At 36.5% G+C, this 20,516-nt stretch overlaps 1 protein-coding gene across 3 annotated transcripts in view; it reads right to left on the reverse strand.

Annotated features, from left to right (window-relative positions):
- The window catches only part of CCDC192 (coiled-coil domain containing 192), a 392,505-nt gene that overhangs the window by 347,159 nt on the left and 24,830 nt on the right, over positions 1-20,516 (reverse strand). Inside the window, exon 1 of one of the 3 annotated variants that reach the window (XM_074201099.1) lies at positions 8,732-8,782. The exons of the other annotated variants lie outside the window; for them this stretch is intronic. Within the exon in view, the coding sequence (XP_074057200.1) occupies positions 8,732-8,761 (30 nt within the window). The 5' untranslated portion in view covers positions 8,762-8,782. Of the gene's footprint in view, positions 1-8,731; positions 8,783-20,516 lie in introns of those variants that run through there. 3 annotated transcript variants of the gene reach the window in all.

The following is a 20,516-nucleotide window of genomic DNA, read 5'->3' on the forward strand; positions in this document are numbered from 1 at the left end:
CAGCTCAGGAGACTCCCCCACTGCTGTGAGCTGAGACTCCCAGCACCCTGGGGCTGCCTCTGGGAGGCTGAGGTTCTTTGGCTCTGGCGGGCCGCCTCTCCAATCCCAGGGAGCAGAGCCTTTCTGCTCTTTTCCCAGTTACCTTGAGTAGGAGAACTGCCTCACTGGGTCCCTTTGTGGGTTTTGTCTCTCAAAAGTTTAGTTAGAGTCCTTAGCTGATGAATTTTATCAGAGAGCTCCTAAGACTCGATCCCTTCTTGTCGTCATCTTGGCTCCGTCTATTTTTTTCATTTCTAAAAAATTTTAATTAACTTTTTGGTGTCTCATGGAGTCATTAGCTTCTACCAGCCCCAGTCTATTCTTCAAGGAGTTATTTTCTTCAGTTGGCATTTGCATTTTCTTTTCCATTTGGTTAATTCTATTTTTAAAGGAGCTGTTACCCTTTTCATTGTCCAATTATATTTTTGAAGGAATTATTTTCATTTTGCATTTTCCCAATTGTATTTTTAAAACTTTTTTCTTCTGTAATTTTTTGTCTTAAGATGTTAATTTTCTCCTGCATTTCTTTCCCTTGTTTTTTCAAAGGCTTTTTGAAATCCTTTACAAGTTCTTTCAAGAAGTCTTTCTGGGCTGGAGACCAATTCATATTTTCCTCCAAAACTTTGTTTTTAGTATCCCTTCTGTCCTCCTTTTCTGAGCTGGTGTTTTGACCATCCTTATCTTCAAGACAACTTTCAATAAACATTGCTCTTCTCTGACCTTTCTTACTCATTTTTAGATTTGTTACTGGGCACTATCCCAAGTTCTTCTGTCAGGGGAAGAGCCTGCTCACTGACCTTCAGTGTTGAAAACCCTAGAGGTTTGCTTACTGATCTGGTACCTTCAAAGGAAGGAACTCCAGGGGGTTACTCACTAAACCGACAGTGAAGAAACATCAGAGGCTCTCTCTGAACCATCTGCACTGGGGATTATCAGCCACCTACTCTACACCATTGGGAATAGTGAGAACATCTGGGGCTATCTGCACTAGAACACCAGAAGCCCAGTCACTGGGCTAATCCATCTGGACTGGGAAAGTAAGGGCTTGCTATATGGGTCAGGCCATCCAGTCCAGCCAAGCCAGCTGAAGGCAGGGGTCCTGGGCACCTATGCTGGAGCTCTCTCAGCTCGCCTGCCTAGTAGCAGATCTACCAAGATCAAACTATAAGAGTCTTTACCATGCTCCCCCTTAACAGACTTTGCTGGAAGACATTACACTCTGTTATTTTGTGGGTTCTGTCACTCCAAAATCTGTTAAGAAGCTTGATTAATGTCATTTCTGAGGGAAACCCAGGATAGCTTAAGAAAGTTTTTAGTTTTTCTCTACCATCTTGGCTGAAAGTGTAATAAACTTTTTTTATATGAAACGTTCTTGTATATTTTTATTTTTAATTATTTTATTTGTTAGCCAATTATATACAATAGTAGTTTCTATCTATTATTTTTGTAAGGTTTTGAATTTTACAATTTTCCTCCTCCCTTCCCCCAACCCCCACAGAAGGCAGTCTGATAATCTTTACATTGTTTCTATGCTATACACTGATCAATGCGCAGGGCAGCTAGGTGGCACAGTGGATAGAGCACCGGCCTTGGAGTCAGGAGTACCCGGGTTCAAATCCAAGCTCAGATATTTAATAATTACCTAGCCATGTGGCCTTGAGCAAGCCACTTAACCCCATTGCCTTGTAAAATCTAAAAATAAAAAAAAAATTGAATGTGCTGGATCAGCCATGGGGTTAGACAGCAGGGGCTTGAGTCAACTATGGAGCAGAGGCACTGGTGTTGGTGCTGTCCCTTTGGAGCTTGTCGACAGGGCTGGGGGGGAGAGTTCCAGTGAAGGAGAGCTGCAGGCACCATCCCTGGGCTCCTCTGGTCTGAAGAACTCTGAGTCCAGGCCTCCATTACTGCTGAGGCCTCTTCCCCAACAAACATTTGCAGACTACTTCTGCCTCAGGCCCAGGTGTGTGAGGAGAAGAACCAGCCCAGCTGACAATCCAGAGAGGAATGACCTCAGGCCAGGGTAAAGAGCACCACTGATTGAAGGCAAAAGAATTCAATAGCTCCAACTCCTCCCTTCAAGCAAAAGGAGAAGGCCTCAGTCAAGGTCACAGACACTCCAGAGAAAACAGCAAGAACCTCCTACTGGACAGCCAGAGAAATTGCATTCAGTGAGTAAAGCCTTTAGAGATCCCAAACCCCTGTGAACCAGCCCCTCCCCAACTCAAAGTGTAAGCAAAATGAAGAAAGGTCAGCACAAAGATGGATCCATAGAAAAATTCTTTGAAGGGAAAGACCCTAACTCAGAGAGACCAAGAACCTCTGAGGAGAATACAATCTTGTCTTCAGCACAGAAAGACTTCCTTGAAGAAATAAGGAAGGAGCTTAAAAATCAACTGGAAAATTTGGGAGAGACAATTAATACCTTGCAATAAGAAAACAAATCCTTAGAAACTACCATTGGACAAATACAAAAGGAGAATAAATCTCTCAGATACTCAATTGGACAAATACAAAATGAGAATAAATCTCTCATATCATCAATTGGACAATTACAAAATGAGAATAAATCTCTCACATCATCAATTGGACAAATAAAAAATGAGAATAATTCTCTCAGATTCTCAATTGGGCTAATGCAAAAAGAAAATAATTCTCTCAAAACCTCAATTGGTCAAATGGAAAGCTCTTTCAAAAACAGAATTGACCAATTGAAAAAGGAGTTGCAAAAGGTTAATGAAGAAAACTCCTCCCTAAAAAAAAAGAATGGAGTCTGCAGAAACTAATGACTCCATGAGACAGCAAGACCCAGTTAAACAAAATCAAAAAATAAATAAAATAGAAGAAATTGTAAAATACCTCATCAACAAAGTCACTGACCTTGAGAATAGATCAAGGAGGGGCAACTGGAGAATTATAGGACTTTCTGAAAACATTGAAGAGGAAAAAAAAAGCTTGGACTTAATATTACAGGATCTAGTGGTGGAAAACTGCCCTGATGTCATGGAAACAGAGCGCAAAGTAGTTATTGAAAGAGTGCATCCAAAAAAAAAAAAAAACAAGGGGCAGCTAGGTGGCACAGTGGATAAAGCACCGGCCCTGGAGTCAGGAGTACCTGGGTTCAAATCCAGTCTCAGACACTTAATAATTACCTAGCTGTGAGGCCTTGGGCAAGCCACTTAACCCCATTTGCCTTGAAAAAACCTAAAAAAAAAAAGAATACATTGACCCCCTCCAGAAAAAGATCCTAAAATGAAAACAACAAGGAAAGTTATGGCCAAATTCCAGAACTATCAGATAAAAGAGAAAATCCTGCAAGCAGCTAGAAAGAAACAATTTAAATATCAAGGAGCCACAGTAAAGATCACACAGGACCTGGCTGCATCAACATTAAGGGATCCAAGGGCCTGGAACAAGATATTTCGAAGAACAAGGGAGCTTGAAATGCAGCCAAGAATCCACTATCCTGCAAAGCTGAGCCTTCACTTCCAGGGAAATAGACGGACATTTAACGAAATAAAAGAATTTGAAAAATCCCTGATGAAAATACAAGAGCTAAATGGGAAATTTGGACATCAAAGATGAGGTTCAAGAGACACATGAAAAGGTTAAAAAAAGGGGGGGGGTAAAAGGGAAAAAACTGCTATCCAATAAGTTGAATTTGGCTGTATCCCAGCATGGGGAAAAAGATTCTCATAAATCTTGAGAACTGTAACTCTAACAAAGAGAATATACCTAGCTAGAAATGATGGACATTCATAATCTATCCATGAGACTGCTATCTAATGGTATGTAACTGGCTTTAGCTCCACATGGGAAAAAGACTCTAATAACTCTGAAGAATTTTTACTTTATTAGATAGAATGTACTTAACGAGAAGTGACAAATACTCAGAATTTTCTATGACTCAGATAGAATGATCTAAAAAATGCTACCTCCTTAAAAATGGGGACAGGAAAGAGATGGGAGGAGGGAAGGGATTGAATGGGGTAAATCTCATTACACTAAGAGGTACAAAATACCTATGGTAATAGAGGGGAAGAAGGGAGCAGATGAGAAACACCTGAATCTTCTTCTCATCAGACTTGGCTTAAAGTCAATCTAAACATACCCAATTAACTTATAAAACATCTAACCTTTCAAGTATTAAAAGGGGAAAAGGGGAGGGGGAACAGAGAAAGAGAAGGGGGAGTGGGGGGGGGGGGAAGGGGGAACTAACAAAAGGAAGGGAAGGGAAAAGGGAAAAAGGGAAAGGGGAAAGAAAGGGGAGGGGGTGATATAGGAGGGCAAACACACTGAAGGGGTGGTATTCAGAAACAAAATACTGGGGAATATGGAGAAAGGGGGGAGAAAGGGAGAAAAAAAACAAATGGAGGGAAGATAGCACAGAGGGCAATAAAGAATTAGTAATCATAACCTTGAATGTGAATGGGATGAACTCTCCCTTAAAACGTAAGCAAATAGCAGAGTGGATTAAAAACCAGAATCCTACAATATGCTGCTTACAAGAAACTCATTTGAAGCAGAGAGATACATTTAGAGTAAAGGTAAAAGGTTGGAGCAAAATATATTTTGCATCAGCTGAAGTAAAAAAAAGCAGGGGTAGCAATCCTTATCTCAGACAAAGTAGCAGCAAAAATAGATAGCCTTAAAAGAGATAAGGAAGGAAACTTTATCCTCCTAAAAGGTACCATAGACAATAAAGTCATTTCAATATTGAATATATATGCACCCAGTGGGACAGCACCCAAATTCTTAGAGGAGAAGCTGAAAGAACTACAGGAAGACATAGACAGGAAAACTCTACTAGTGGGAGACCTCAACCTCCCACTATCAGATCTAGATAAATTGAATCATAAAATAAACAAGAAAGAAGTTAAGGAGGTAAATAGATAGTTAGAAAAATTAGATATGGTAGACTTATGGGGGAAACTAAATGGAGATAGAAAGGAATATATCTTTTTCTCTGCAGTACATGGAACGTATACAAAAATTGACCATGTACTAGGACATAAAAACCTAATGATCAACTGCAGAAAGGCAGAAATAGTGAATACATCTTTCTCAGAGCATAATGCAATAAAAGTCATATGCAATATTGGGCCAGGGTGATATAGACCCAGAACAAATTGGAAACTGAATACCCTCATTTTAAAAAATGAGTGGACCAAACAGGAAATTATAGAAAGAATTAACCATTTTATCCTAAATAATGATAATAATGAAACAGCATACCAAAACCTATGGGATTCATTCAAAGCAACTCTCAGGGGATATATTATAGCTCTAAATGCTTACATGAATAAATTGGAGAAAGAGGAAATCAAGGAACTAAACATGCAACTAAAACAATTAGAAAAAGAACAAATGAAAAATCCCCAATTAAATACCAAATTAGAAATTCTAAAAATTAAAGGAGAAATTAATAAAATCAAAAGAAAAAAAAACTATTGAATTAAATAAAACCAAAAGTTGGTATTATGAAAAAAACAATAAAATTGGTAAACCTCTGGTCAATTTGATTTAAAAAAAGAAAGAAGAAAACCCAATTTGCTAGTATCATAAATGAAAAAGGTGAACTCACCACCAATGAGGAGGAAATTAAAGTAATAATTCGAAATTATTTTGCCCAACTCTATGCCAATAAATTTGATAATCCAAGTGAAATGGATGAATACTTACACAAATATAAATTGCCCAGGTTAAATGAAGAGGAGATTAAATACCTAAACAACCCTATCTCAGAAAAAGAAATTCAACAAGCCATTATTGAACTCCCTAAGAAAAAATCTCCAGGGCCTGATGGATTCACAAGCAAATTCTACCAAACATTTAAGGAACAATTGGTTCCAATCCTATATAAACTCTTTGGAAAAATAGGGAAAGATGGAACTCTGCCTAACTCTTTCTATGAAACCAATATGGTACTGTTACCTAAACCAGGAAGAGTTAAAGCAGAGAAAGAAAATTATAGACCTATCTCCCTGATGAACACAGATGCAAAAATCTTGAATAAAATCTTAGCAAAATGATTATAACAAGTTATCACTAGGATAATACATTATGATCAAGTAGGATTTATTCCATGAATGCAGGGTTGGTTCAATATTAGGAAAACTATTAGTATACTCAATTATATCAACAAAAAAACTATCAGAAATTATATGATCATATCAATAGATGCTGAAAAAGCTTTTGACAAAATACAGCATTCATTCCTATTAAAAACACTAGAGAGTGTAGGAATAAATGGACTGTTCCTTAGAATAATTAGCAGTATCTCTCTGAAACCATCAACAAGCATTATATTCAATGGGGAGAGACTAGAGGCATTCCCAATAAGATCAGGGGTGAAATAAGGGTGCCCATTATCACCACTACTATTCAATATTGTATTAGAAATGTTAGCTTTAGCAATTAGAGAAGAAAAAGAAATTGAAGGAATTAGAATTGGGGAGGAAGAGACAAAACTCTCGCTCTTTGCAGATGACATGATGGTCTACCTAGAGAATCCCAAGAAATTATCCAAAAAACTACTGGAAACAATTAACAATTTTAGCAAAGTTACAGGTTATAAAATAAACCCTTATAAATCCTCAACTTTTCTATATATGTCTAGTAAGATACAGCAGGAAGAGCTAGAAAGAGAAATCCCATTCAAAGTAACCTCAGACAATATAAAATACTTGGGAGTCTATTTGCCAAGACAGACTCAGAATGTTTTTGAAAACAATTATAGAACACTTCTCACACAAATTAAATCAGATTTAAATAACTGGGCAAATATCAACTGCTCATGAATAAGTAGAGCTAATGTAATAAAAATGAGAATTCTACCACAACTAAACTACCTGTTTAGTGCCCTACCAATCAAAATTCCAAAAAATTACTTTAATGAGTTAGAAAAAATTGTAAGTAAATTCATATGGAGAAATAAAATGTCAAGAATTGCCAGGAGCTTCATGACAAAAAGTGCAAAAGAAGGTGGCTTAGCCCTACCTGATCTAAATTTATATTATAAAGCATCAGTCATCAAAATGGTTTGGTATTGGCTAAAAAATAGAGTGGTGGACCAGTGGAACAGACTAGGTGTAAAAGCAGGAGATGTTTATAGTAAGCTGCTGTTTGATAAACCCAAAGAGTCCAGCTATTGGGATAAAAACTACCTCTTTGATAAAAAAAAACTGCTGGAATAATTGGAAGTTAGTATTGAAGAAACTTAGATTAGACCAACACCTAACACCCTTTACCAAGATAAGATTCAAATGGTTACAGGATTTAGACATAAAAAACAATACTATAAGCAAATTAGAAGATCAAGGACTAGTTCACCTGTCAGATCTATGGAAAGGGGAGCAGTTTATGACTAAGGAAGAGTTGGAGAATATCACCAAAAACCAATTAGATGATTTTGATTACATTAAATTAAAAAGCTTTTGCACAGATAAAACCAATGCAACCAAGATCAAAAGAAATGTAGTAAATTGGGAAACAAACTTTACAACTAATGATTCTGACAAAGGACACATTTCTAAAATATACAGAGAACTGAGTCATATTTTTAAAACAAAAAGCCATTCCCCAATTGACAAATGGTCAAGGGATATGTAAAGGCAATTTACAGATGAGGAGATCAAAGCAATCCATAGCCATATGAAAAATTGCTCTAAATCATTAATTATTAGAGAAATGCAAATTAAAGCTTCTCTCAGGTACCACCTCACACCTCTCAGATTGGCCAATATGACCAGAAAAGACAATGATCACTGTTGGAAAGATTGTGGGAAATCTGGGACACTATTACACTGTTGGTGGAGCTGTGAACTCATCCAACCTTTCTGGAGAGCTATTTGGAACTACGCCCAAAGGGCAACAAAAATGTGCATACCCTTTGACCCAGCAATACCACTACTGGGTCTATACCCTGAAGAGATGATGAAAAATGGTAAAAACATCACTGGTACAAAAATATTTATAGCAGCCCTGTTTGTTGTGGCAAAGAATCAAGTAAATGTCCTTCCATTGGGGAATGGCTTAGCAAACTGTGGTATATGTATGTCATGGAACACTATTGTTCTGTTAGAAACCAGGAGGGAAGAGATTTCAGGGAAGCCTGGAGGGATTTGCATGAATTGATGCTGAGTGAGATGAGCAGAACCAGAAAAACACTGTACACCCTAACAGTAACAAGGGAGTGATGATCAACCTTGAAGGACTCGCTCATTCTATCAGTGCAACAATCAGGGACAATTTTGGGCTGTCTGCAAAGGAGAGTGCCATCTGTATCCAGATAAGGAGCTGTGGAGTTTGAACAAAGTTCAAGGACTATTCCCTTTAATTTAGAAAAAAAACAGATATCTTATTGTCTGATCTTGTTACCTCTTAGACTTCTTGTCTCTTCTTTAAGGATATGATTTCTGTCTCATCACACTCAGTTTGGATCAATGTACAATATGGAAACAAAGTAAAGACTGACATTGCTTTCCATGGTGGGGGGAGTAAGATTGGGGGGAAAATTGTAAAACTCAAATAATATCTTTAATAAAAATAAATTTTAAAAAAAGAAAATATTTGTTAATGATTAATTTAAAATTCAGATATGTTTTGGCAGTTTCAATGCTAAACAAATTGAGATAAGTTACATATTTGCTATTTGGAATAATTGTAAAAGGCCTATATAAGTACCATTCCTTACCATTTTTCTGTTTCTTTGTGGTGAATCCATCCCTGAACTTCTATCAGTTGTAAAGCTGAAACAAAATTAGAATTTAGCATCCTGAAATGAAGTTCCAAAAAACATATCCACCAAATATTTCCATATATCTTACACTTGAAAATGGAATTTATAGGGACTAAGTGACACAATGGATAGAGCACAGGCCCCAAAGTCAGCAGGACATGAGTTCAAATATGACTTCAGATACTTAAAGTGACATTTACTACTTGTGTGACCCTGGGCAAGTTGTTTAACCTCAGATAATCTCATCAAAAAAAAAAAGGAAAAAAAGAAAATGAACTTTATAAATGTAAAAGACTCTTTCTTAAATGCCATTTTCAAGGTATCATAAAGTAAAATTATAGGATGATTGATTTAGAATAGGGATGAACTTCAGAGGTTGTCTAGTCCAACCTCCTAATTTTACATACTAATAAACTGATGCCAAGGGAAATTAAGTGAATTGCCCAAAGAAACACAGCTATTTTGTTACTGAGGAGTGATTTAAATCCAAGGCCTCCAACTCCAAATCAAAACTTTTCACTGCACTGAAAACAGAATGGAATAGAAATTGCATTTAAAATAATTAAAAAATAAGCTGGAAAATGTTCTTTAGAGAAACAATGTTCAAATACTGTCATTTTCTCGCTCTATTGAAGTATGGCTTCTCATAGCATTCAATATTATTGAATAATTTTACAGTCTCATTTCATGATAGCACTCTCTTGGATGTCTTCCCACTTTCAATTGCTTATTCTTATTCTCCTTTTTTGAATATAAAATGTGGTGAACCACAAGGTTCATCTAATGATTTCTCTTTTCTTTTCTCCACTCTCATTTTAGCCAGAAAAAGAGAGATTTCCTAAACTGTACCAATGTTTGAGGTTACTTGGTGATTAAAGTTGAAGAGTTCCCTTTGAGAGTTTGGTCACTAGGCTTTTAGAAGATTTCCTCCTTTCTCAGAGGAAAAAAAGAAGATATACACCATGACTTCTGAAGCTGGAGAACCGGATCCATGACATGGAAAACATGGAGATAAACCACACCATGAGTCAACTGTCGATCTGAATCTTGCAACTTCTCCTTACTTTTGCCTTTGGTTGTTCAGAAATAGGTACTGCTTCTTCAGAAATTTCCAAAGTATCCTTACTTTCTAGCTAGGAGTCCAATGTGATATTTAAGTATTTATGTGTATCTGTACATATATTCCTGTGAGTTTTTTCATCTCAACAATTTTCTGGGAGAATTAAAGAATGACTTCCCCCATCAAAACTCAAAAATCCAAAGAAAAATCATGGAAAATATTAGGAGGAAGGGGAAGTCTAACAGTACTAGATCTCAAACTTTACTACAAGTTTGTAGTAAAAAAAAAAATCAGTAATCATCAAATTTTGGTACTGGTTAATAAAAAGTAATGTTAATCAATGAAAGAAATTAAACACACCACATATAAAGAGGCAAACAAAGTCAGTCATTTACTGTTTAGTAAACACAGAGATCACAGCTATTTGGGAGAAGGACTGACAAGAATGCCACAAATGCTAGAAAAACTAGAAAGCAGTCTGCCAGAAATTAGACCAATACCTCCTCCCCCTTCTAGCTTTCCTTTAAAAAACATACTCTTCATCCACATCATGACTTCTAATTTCTTGATTCTTCCTTTCTCTTCCAGAACATCTCTCCTGAACTAGCCACTGTCTCCTCTTCTCCCTATTTTGGCTCCTTAGTGAACCAATTCAACTCTGTACCCTCCTCCTCTTGAATCCCTAGCCTCCATACATATTTTTGTGTCTAACCAAGCCTCAGCCTTGGATCACTACCACACTGTTTAATGAAGGTGGAGAAAACCATATAACCATTCTGACTAGATTCATTATAAATTTTTGTTATGCAACCTCAAATGGGCCCTTATTGCAGCAAGGTAATCCTATTATTCCTCCTTTATCAATTCAGGATCTCATTCTCCAGGTGGTTAGGTGGTTCAATGGATAGAGTATTGATCTTGGAGTTAGGAGGACATGATTTCAAATCTAGCATCAGACACTTAATACTAACTAGCTGTGTGACCTTGAGCAAGTCACTTAACCCTGATTACCTCACATCCAGGGTCATCTCCAGTTGTCCTGATTTATATCTGGCCACTAGACCCAGATGGCTCCAGAGGAAAAAGTGAGACTGGTGACTTAGCACAGCACCCCCACACTCAAATTCAATTCATGTGCTTGTTATGGCATCACCTCCCTTCAAGAGTGAAGGACAAACATCAACATTCTACTCTCCACTTTTCCAAACCTTTTCATTTTTCATCAAACCCACCATGGTTTCTATTCCCCTTATTCTCTCAGCAAAGAACCTTGCCTTGTATTTTATAGAAGAAACTGAGGCCATACAACATGAGATCCTTTTTCCTCATCTTCTATGGCTCAGATGCCTTCTGCCACTTTTCCTTCCCTGTCCTGGGTCGCCTTCTCTTCTCTTCTACTCCTCCACTACTTCACTGGGTAATCTAATCTCCATGCCATTGATTTTCACATCTACCTATCCTGTCCCAAACTCTGTTGATCTTCAGTTTCATATCACCAACTGCCTTTCAGACATCTTAAAATTGATATCCAGTAGACATCTTAAACTTAACATATACAAAACCAAACTCATTATCTTTCCTCTTTCCCCTTAATGCTTTCCCTCTCTTAACTTCCCTGTTACTGTAGAGGGGAACTCCTCCCCAACCTGTCCCTCATCCTCACTATCTCTCACCGCTCTCCCTCCCCACCCCAATCCCCATAACTGTGCTGTTGTCAAGGCCTGTATATTTCATCTGTGCAACATCTCTTGAACATCCCTACTCTCCTCTGACATTGCCACACTCTAATCAAATCACTTCATGCCTTCAATATTGCAATAATAATAAGTCTGCCTTCCTCAAATCTCTACCCATTGTAATTCATCCTCCATTCAGCCACTCTTATGATTTTTCTAAAGTACAGGTCCAATCATGTTGCCCTACTACTCAGTAAGTTACCTCTAAGTGCAAAAACAAAATACACTTTGGTATTCAAAGCCCTTCATAACCTAGCTTCATTTTACCTTCTTAAACTACTCCTGGCCGTTTCACAAACAAGATACTCCATCTCTCACCTCAGAACATTTCTCCAGCTATTCCCTATGACTGGAAATCTCTCCCTCAGCTCTGACCACAGACCTTCCTGAATTCCTTTAAGTTCCAACTAAAATCTTACATTTTACAGGAAACTTTTCCCAACACCTCTTAATTCCAGTGCCTTCCCTCTGTTCATTATTTCCATTCAACCTGTATGTAGTTTGCTTTGTACATATTGGCTTATATATTGCCTCCTCTATTAAATTGTAAATTCTTTAAGAGCAGGGACTGTCTTTTGCTTCTCTGAATCCCCAATACTTAGCACAATGCCAGGAAATATCGATTGAATGATTGATTGATCACACATCAAAAGTATCAAATGACTGCAGGACTTAGATATAAAAGGCTACATGATGAATTAGAGGAGCAAGGAAACATTTTGTGATAAATCTAAAGTTTAAATGAAACCTGGAAAAGCTTGTATGAACTGATGGAGAGTAAAGAGCAGATTTAGGAGAGGAATTTATATAACCACAATATTATAAAGAAAAAGTTAGAAAATCTTAAGAATTCTGATCAATGTAATGACCAGCCACAAACAGAAGACTCATGATGAAATGTACTACTTCCTGACAAAGAAGGGAGGATAGATTATAAAAACTAAGACATATTTTTGGAGAAGGCCAATGAAGGAGCTTGTTTGCTTGACTATGGACATTCATAACAAGAGTTTGATGTATTTATAAGAGATGTATCTTTTTTTCTGCAAAGAGGGGAGCAGAAGTGAGAGAAAATAGATTTTTGTTCATTTTTTTTTTCATTTTAAAAACTAAGACTGCTATAGAGTTCTCTTGAGTACTGTGTGGGACTAAGGGATTTTTTTTACACAACTTGAAGAAATCTAGAAATGAGCTATTATACCATGAGTATATGAGAAGACTTTTATAAAACTCTAAGTGAAGGAAATGAAACAAAGAAAGGAAATGGATCCCCATACTGGTTACAAAACCAGTAACTATTAAATTATTTAAAGATGTAGAAATTATCAAGCACATTTGTGTCATGAACTCCTTTGGCATTCTGATAAAGGCTTTGGACTCCTTTTCCGAGTAATATTTTTAAAAGCATGAAATAAGATTTATAAAATTTCAAAGGAAACCCAATTCTTTATTGAAATAAAAATGTAATTTTTTTTCCCATCCACATTCAAAGACTCAGGTTAAGAATCCTGAGTATAGTAATTTTCCTCAAATCAATCATCAGCAATAAAACCAGAGATGCCTTGAAATCCAATTTGGCACTATCAGCTTTCCTTTACAGGAAATGGAAAACAACCCATTAGCAAAAAGATCCCTGTAATAAATTCAGATTTATGTGGCAACTTAATAAATATACAAGTATACATTTAAGGCATGCTTATCTATGCATCATAAACATACTAAAGGAAGTCATCTTCTTGGCCTTATTTTAATAATTCTTGGGAAGGAAATAATAATCTGAAAGAAAAAGTAAGTTGGCTGCAAACCAGTATAGTTCAGCATACATAAATGAAAGAAAATATTGACCTTTGAAGGCCCATTAGCTTTGAGAAAAAAACAAATTAGAGTTAACAAAATAAATTCTTAAAGGTCATTTTTGTGCCATTTCTAAAACTATAGTGAGAAAACTATAGTGAGCTTGGAAAGAATATGAGATTTGGAATTTCCTGTGCATATAACAATAATATAAAGAATAATATTCAATATTTATAGTAATAAGTACATATGTAAGACAAGTATATCCAAATAGGTTATCTAAATGTATTGATGCAACTTGTGTTGGGATGGATCTGAGGCCACCTTTCTCCAAGGGAGATGGTGATTTCTGCCTTGAGAGGAGGAGCCTGAAGTAAGAGTTGTCTTGATCTACTCCCTCAGATATTGGTGCAGAAGGAAAGTCACTTCTCTGGTCTCTCTTAAGAAGTATGGTAGCAGGCGGCTAAGTGGCGTAGTGGATAAAGCACCAGCCCTGGAGTCAGGAGTACCTGAGTTCAAATCAGGTCTTAGACACTTAATTACCTAGCTGTGTGGCCTTGGGCAAGCCACTTAAACCTGTTTGCCTTGCAAAAAAAAACCTAAAAACAAACAAACAAACAAACAAACAAAAGAAGTATGGTAGCCCTGGATTCTTTCCTACAAAATACTATTTCAGAAAAAGACCATCACAGAAAATTAAATTAAAAAAGAAAAGACCATCACAAATAATGGACAGTGAACAAAATTCTTTAATTACCCCAACAAGAAACAGATTCAGAAAAGTCAGCAGATTTGAATATATCAAATCAAGAAAGAGGATCCAACATCATCAGGGAAGTCTATTCTAGCAGCCTCAAAGGAAGCAAGCAAATTCAGAGACAGGATAGGGCCAGTTTTCTATACATGTCTATCACGAAGTATCATTTGTCTATTTGTCTCTTGTTAAGAAATAAATAACAGAAATAATACCCATGATAATATGGAGCCAGAAGAACTGCATAAACAAATCCAGAAAAATAGGACAACTTTATATAACTTCTACAAGCAAAGACTGTGAGTAATACATAGCTAGAAACAAGTTCAATTAGAATTCCTGGAAAAGAAGAATCAAGTGGTAAAAATAATACAAAAATTAAATGAGATCTTTTGCAGAGGCAGTTATATAGTTCAATTAATAAAACACTTAACTTGGAGTCAGAAGGCCTGAGTTTAAATCCTGACTTAGATATTAGTTGCATGATCCTAGGCAAATCGCTAAACCTCCATTTGTCTCAGTTTCCTCATCAGTAAAATAGGGATAGAATATGCTGTAAGGATAAAATAAAATAATCTTTAGAAAGTGCTTTGTAAATTTAAAGTGTTATATTAATCTATCTATTATTATTATTATTGAGGAAAGAATTGAAAAAGAAATAATACTAGACTAAAGACTTAAAAGGATAATTTATAATTTATTTTAAAAAGTACAAGAACTTGACACAAGGTCTCTGAAAAATTAGAATGGATCATTCAAAAGATGGTCCACAAGACAATAAGAAATATTAAAACAACATCAACAGACTGAAAAAAAAGAGAAGAAAATTTAACACATATTTTTTTTAATGACCTGGAAAAGAGGTTAAGGAGAAAAATTAAAGAACCTTTGAATCGTCTAAAAAAGTCAAGACCAGACTTCGGGCCAAGATGGTGGAGAGAAGACAGGCACAGTTCTAAAGTCTCCTGATCTCTTCCCCATCTATCACATAAAACAAACCTCTTAAAAGAAATCTGACCCACAAAACCCAGAAAGAAAAGCCAGGAGAAGGAACATCTACCTCGGGATTTGTCTCCAGCAGCAGCTTTGGCAGAATTTGGGCAGGCCCAGGTGTGTGAGCAAAAAAACCAGCCCAGCTGAGGAATGACCTCAGGCCAGGATAAAGCCCACCATTGATTGAAGGCAAAAGGATTCAATAGCTCCAACTCCTCCCTTCAAGCAAAGGGAGTAGGCCTCAACCAAGGTCACAGCCACTCCAGAGAAAGCAACCAACACCTCCTACTGACCAGACAGAGAAATTGCACTCAGTGAGTAAAGCCTTTAGAGATCCCAAGCCCTTGTGAACCAGCCCCTCCCCAACTTAGCAAAATGAAGAAGGGTCAGCACAAAGGTGGATCCATAGAAGAATTCTTGGAAGGGAAAGACCCCAACCCAGAGAGACCTGGAACCTCTGAGGAGAATACAATCTGGTCTTCAGCACAGAAAGACTTCCTTGAAGAAATAAGGAAGGAACTTAAACATTTGGGAGAGACAATTAATACCTTGCAACAAGAAAACAAAACCTTAGAAAGTACAATTGGACAAATAAAAAATGAGACTAAATCTCTCAGATCCTCAATTGGACAAATACAAAATGAGAATTCTCTCAGATCTTCAAATGGGCAAATGCAAAAAGAAAGTGACATTTACTACTTGTGTGACCCTGGGCAAGTTGTTTAACCTCAGATAATCTCATCAAAAAAAAAAAGGAAAAAAAGAAAAGAACTTTATAAATGTAAAAGACTCTTTCTTAAATGCCATTTTCAAGGTATCATAAAGTAAAATTATAGGATGATTGATTTAGAATAGGGATGAACTTCAGAGGTTGTCTAGTCCAACCTCCTAATTTTACATACTAATAAACTGATGCCAAGGGAAATTAAGTGAATTGCCCAAAGAAACACAGCTATTTTGTTACTGAGGAGTGATTTAAATCCAAGGCCTCCAACTCCAAATCAAAACTTTTCACTGCACTGAAAACAGAATGGAATAGAAATTGCATTTAAAATAATTAAAAAATAAGCTGGAAAATGTTCTTTAGAGAAACAATGTTCAAATACTGTCATTTTCTCGCTCTATTGAAGTATGGCTTCTCATAGCATTCAATATTATTGAATAATTTTACAGTCTCATTTCATGATAGCACTCTCTTGGATGTCTTCCCACTTTCAATTGCTTATTCTTATTCTCCTTTTTTGAATATAAAATGTGGTGAACCACAAGGTTCATCTAATGATTTCTCTTTTCTTTTCTCCACTCTCATTTTAGCCAGAAAAAGAGAGATTTCCTAAACTGTACCAATGTTTGAGGTTACTTGGTGATTAAAGTTGAAGAGTTCCCTTTGAGAGTTTGGTCACTAGGCTTTTAGAAGATTTCCTCCTTTCTCAGAGGAAAAAAAGAAGATATACACCATGACTTCTGAAGCTGGAGAACCGGATCCATGACATGGAAAACATGGAGATAAACCACACCATGAGTCAACTGTCGATCTGAATCTTGCAACTTCTCCTTACTTTTGCCTTTGGTTGTTCAGAAATAGGTACTGCTTCTTCAGAAATTTCCAAAGTATCCTTACTTTCTAGCTAGGAGTCCAATGTGATATTTAAGTATTTATGTGTATCTGTACATATATTCCTGTGAGTTTTTTCATCTCAACAATTTTCTGGGAGAATTAAAGAATGACTTCCCCCATCAAAACTCAAAAATCCAAAGAAAAATCATGGAAAATATTAGGAGGAAGGGGAAGTCTAACAGTACTAGATCTCAAACTTTACTACAAGTTTGTAGTAAAAAAAAAAATCAGTAATCATCAAATTTTGGTACTGGTTAATAAAAAGTAATGTTAATCAATGAAAGAAATTAAACACACCACATATAAAGAGGCAAACAAAGTCAGTCATTTACTGTTTAGTAAACACAGAGATCACAGCTATTTGGGAGAAGGACTGACAAGAATGCCACAAATGCTAGAAAAACTAGAAAGCAGTCTGCCAGAAATTAGACCAATACCTCCTCCCCCTTCTAGCTTTCCTTTAAAAAACATACTCTTCATCCACATCATGACTTCTAATTTCTTGATTCTTCCTTTCTCTTCCAGAACATCTCTCCTGAACTAGCCACTGTCTCCTCTTCTCCCTATTTTGGCTCCTTAGTGAACCAATTCAACTCTGTACCCTCCTCCTCTTGAATCCCTAGCCTCCATACATATTTTTGTGTCTAACCAAGCCTCAGCCTTGGATCACTACCACACTGTTTAATGAAGGTGGAGAAAACCATATAACCATTCTGACTAGATTCATTATAAATTTTTGTTATGCAACCTCAAATGGGCCCTTATTGCAGCAAGGTAATCCTATTATTCCTCCTTTATCAATTCAGGATCTCATTCTCCAGGTGGTTAGGTGGTTCAATGGATAGAGTATTGATCTTGGAGTTAGGAGGACATGATTTCAAATCTAGCATCAGACACTTAATACTAACTAGCTGTGTGACCTTGAGCAAGTCACTTAACCCTGATTACCTCACATCCAGGGTCATCTCCAGTTGTCCTGATTTATATCTGGCCACTAGACCCAGATGGCTCCAGAGGAAAAAGTGAGACTGGTGACTTAGCACAGCACCCCCACACTCAAATTCAATTCATGTGCTTGTTATGGCATCACCTCCCTTCAAGAGTGAAGGACAAACATCAACATTCTACTCTCCACTTTTCCAAACCTTTTCATTTTTCATCAAACCCACCATGGTTTCTATTCCCCTTATTCTCTCAGCAAAGAACCTTGCCTTGTATTTTATAGAAGAAACTGAGGCCATACAACATGAGATCCTTTTTCCTCATCTTCTATGGCTCAGATGCCTTCTGCCACTTTTCCTTCCCTGTCCTGGGTCGCCTTCTCTTCTCTTCTACTCCTCCACTACTTCACTGGGTAATCTAATCTCCATGCCATTGATTTTCACATCTACCTATCCTGTCCCAAACTCTGTTGATCTTCAGTTTCATATCACCAACTGCCTTTCAGACATCTTAAAATTGATATCCAGTAGACATCTTAAACTTAACATATACAAAACCAAACTCATTATCTTTCCTCTTTCCCCTTAATGCTTTCCCTCTCTTAACTTCCCTGTTACTGTAGAGGGGAACTCCTCCCCAACCTGTCCCTCATCCTCACTATCTCTCACCGCTCTCCCTCCCCACCCCAATCCCCATAACTGTGCTGTTGTCAAGGCCTGTATATTTCATCTGTGCAACATCTCTTGAACATCCCTACTCTCCTCTGACATTGCCACACTCTAATCAAATCACTTCATGCCTTCAATATTGCAATAATAATAAGTCTGCCTTCCTCAAATCTCTACCCATTGTAATTCATCCTCCATTCAGCCACTCTTATGATTTTTCTAAAGTACAGGTCCAATCATGTTGCCCTACTACTCAGTAAGTTACCTCTAAGTGCAAAAACAAAATACACTTTGGTATTCAAAGCCCTTCATAACCTAGCTTCATTTTACCTTCTTAAACTACTCCTGGCCGTTTCACAAACAAGATACTCCATCTCTCACCTCAGAACATTTCTCCAGCTATTCCCTATGACTGGAAATCTCTCCCTCAGCTCTGACCACAGACCTTCCTGAATTCCTTTAAGTTCCAACTAAAATCTTACATTTTACAGGAAACTTTTCCCAACACCTCTTAATTCCAGTGCCTTCCCTCTGTTCATTATTTCCATTCAACCTGTATGTAGTTTGCTTTGTACATATTGGCTTATATATTGCCTCCTCTATTAAATTGTAAATTCTTTAAGAGCAGGGACTGTCTTTTGCTTCTCTGAATCCCCAATACTTAGCACAATGCCAGGAAATATCGATTGAATGATTGATTGATCACACATCAAAAGTATCAAATGACTGCAGGACTTAGATATAAAAGGCTACATGATGAATTAGAGGAGCAAGGAAACATTTTGTGATAAATCTAAAGTTTAAATGAAACCTGGAAAAGCTTGTATGAACTGATGGAGAGTAAAGAGCAGATTTAGGAGAGGAATTTATATAACCACAATATTATAAAGAAAAAGTTAGAAAATCTTAAGAATTCTGATCAATGTAATGACCAGCCACAAACAGAAGACTCATGATGAAATGTACTACTTCCTGACAAAGAAGGGAGGATAGATTATAAAAACTAAGACATATTTTTGGAGAAGGCCAATGAAGGAGCTTGTTTGCTTGACTATGGACATTCATAACAAGAGTTTGATGTATTTATAAGAGATGTATCTTTTTTTCTGCAAAGAGGGGAGCAGAAGTGAGAGAAAATAGATTTTTGTTCATTTTTTTTTTCATTTTAAAAACTAAGACTGCTATAGAGTTCTCTTGAGTACTGTGTGGGACTAAGGGATTTTTTTTACACAACTTGAAGAAATCTAGAAATGAGCTATTATACCATGAGTATATGAGAAGACTTTTATAAAACTCTAAGTGAAGGAAATGAAACAAAGAAAGGAAATGGATCCCCATACTGGTTACAAAACCAGTAACTATTAAATTATTTAAAGATGTAGAAATTATCAAGCACATTTGTGTCATGAACTCCTTTGGCATTCTGATAAAGGCTTTGGACTCCTTTTCCGAGTAATATTTTTAAAAGCATGAAATAAGATTTATAAAATTTCAAAGGAAACCCAATTCTTTATTGAAATAAAAATGTAATTTTTTTTCCCATCCACATTCAAAGACTCAGGTTAAGAATCCTGAGTATAGTAATTTTCCTCAAATCAATCATCAGCAATAAAACCAGAGATGCCTTGAAATCCAATTTGGCACTATCAGCTTTCCTTTACAGGAAATGGAAAACAACCCATTAGCAAAAAGATCCCTGTAATAAATTCAGATTTATGTGGCAACTTAATAAATATACAAGTATACATTTAAGGCATGCTTATCTATGCATCATAAACATACTAAAGAAAATTATAGACCTATCTCCCTGATGAACACAGATGCAAAAAATCTTGAATAAAATCTTAGCAAAATGATTATAACAAGTTATCACTAGGATAATACATTATGATCAAGTAGGATTTTATTCCATGAATGCCAGGGTTGGTTCAATATTAGGAAAACTATTAGTATACTACAATTATATCAACAAAAAAACTATCAGAAATTATATGATCATATCAATAGATGCTGAAAAAGCTTTTGACAAAATACAGCATTCATTCCTATTAAAAACACTAGAGAGTGTAGGAATAAATGGACTGTTCCTTAGAATAATTAGCAGTATCTCTCTGAAACCATCAACAAGCATTATATTCAATGGGGAGAGACTAGAGGCATTCCCAATAAGATCAG

This window comes from Macrotis lagotis, chromosome X (assembly GCF_037893015.1).
Source record: "Macrotis lagotis isolate mMagLag1 chromosome X, bilby.v1.9.chrom.fasta, whole genome shotgun sequence".
NCBI classification, from domain to species: domain Eukaryota; kingdom Metazoa; phylum Chordata; class Mammalia; order Peramelemorphia; family Peramelidae; genus Macrotis; species Macrotis lagotis.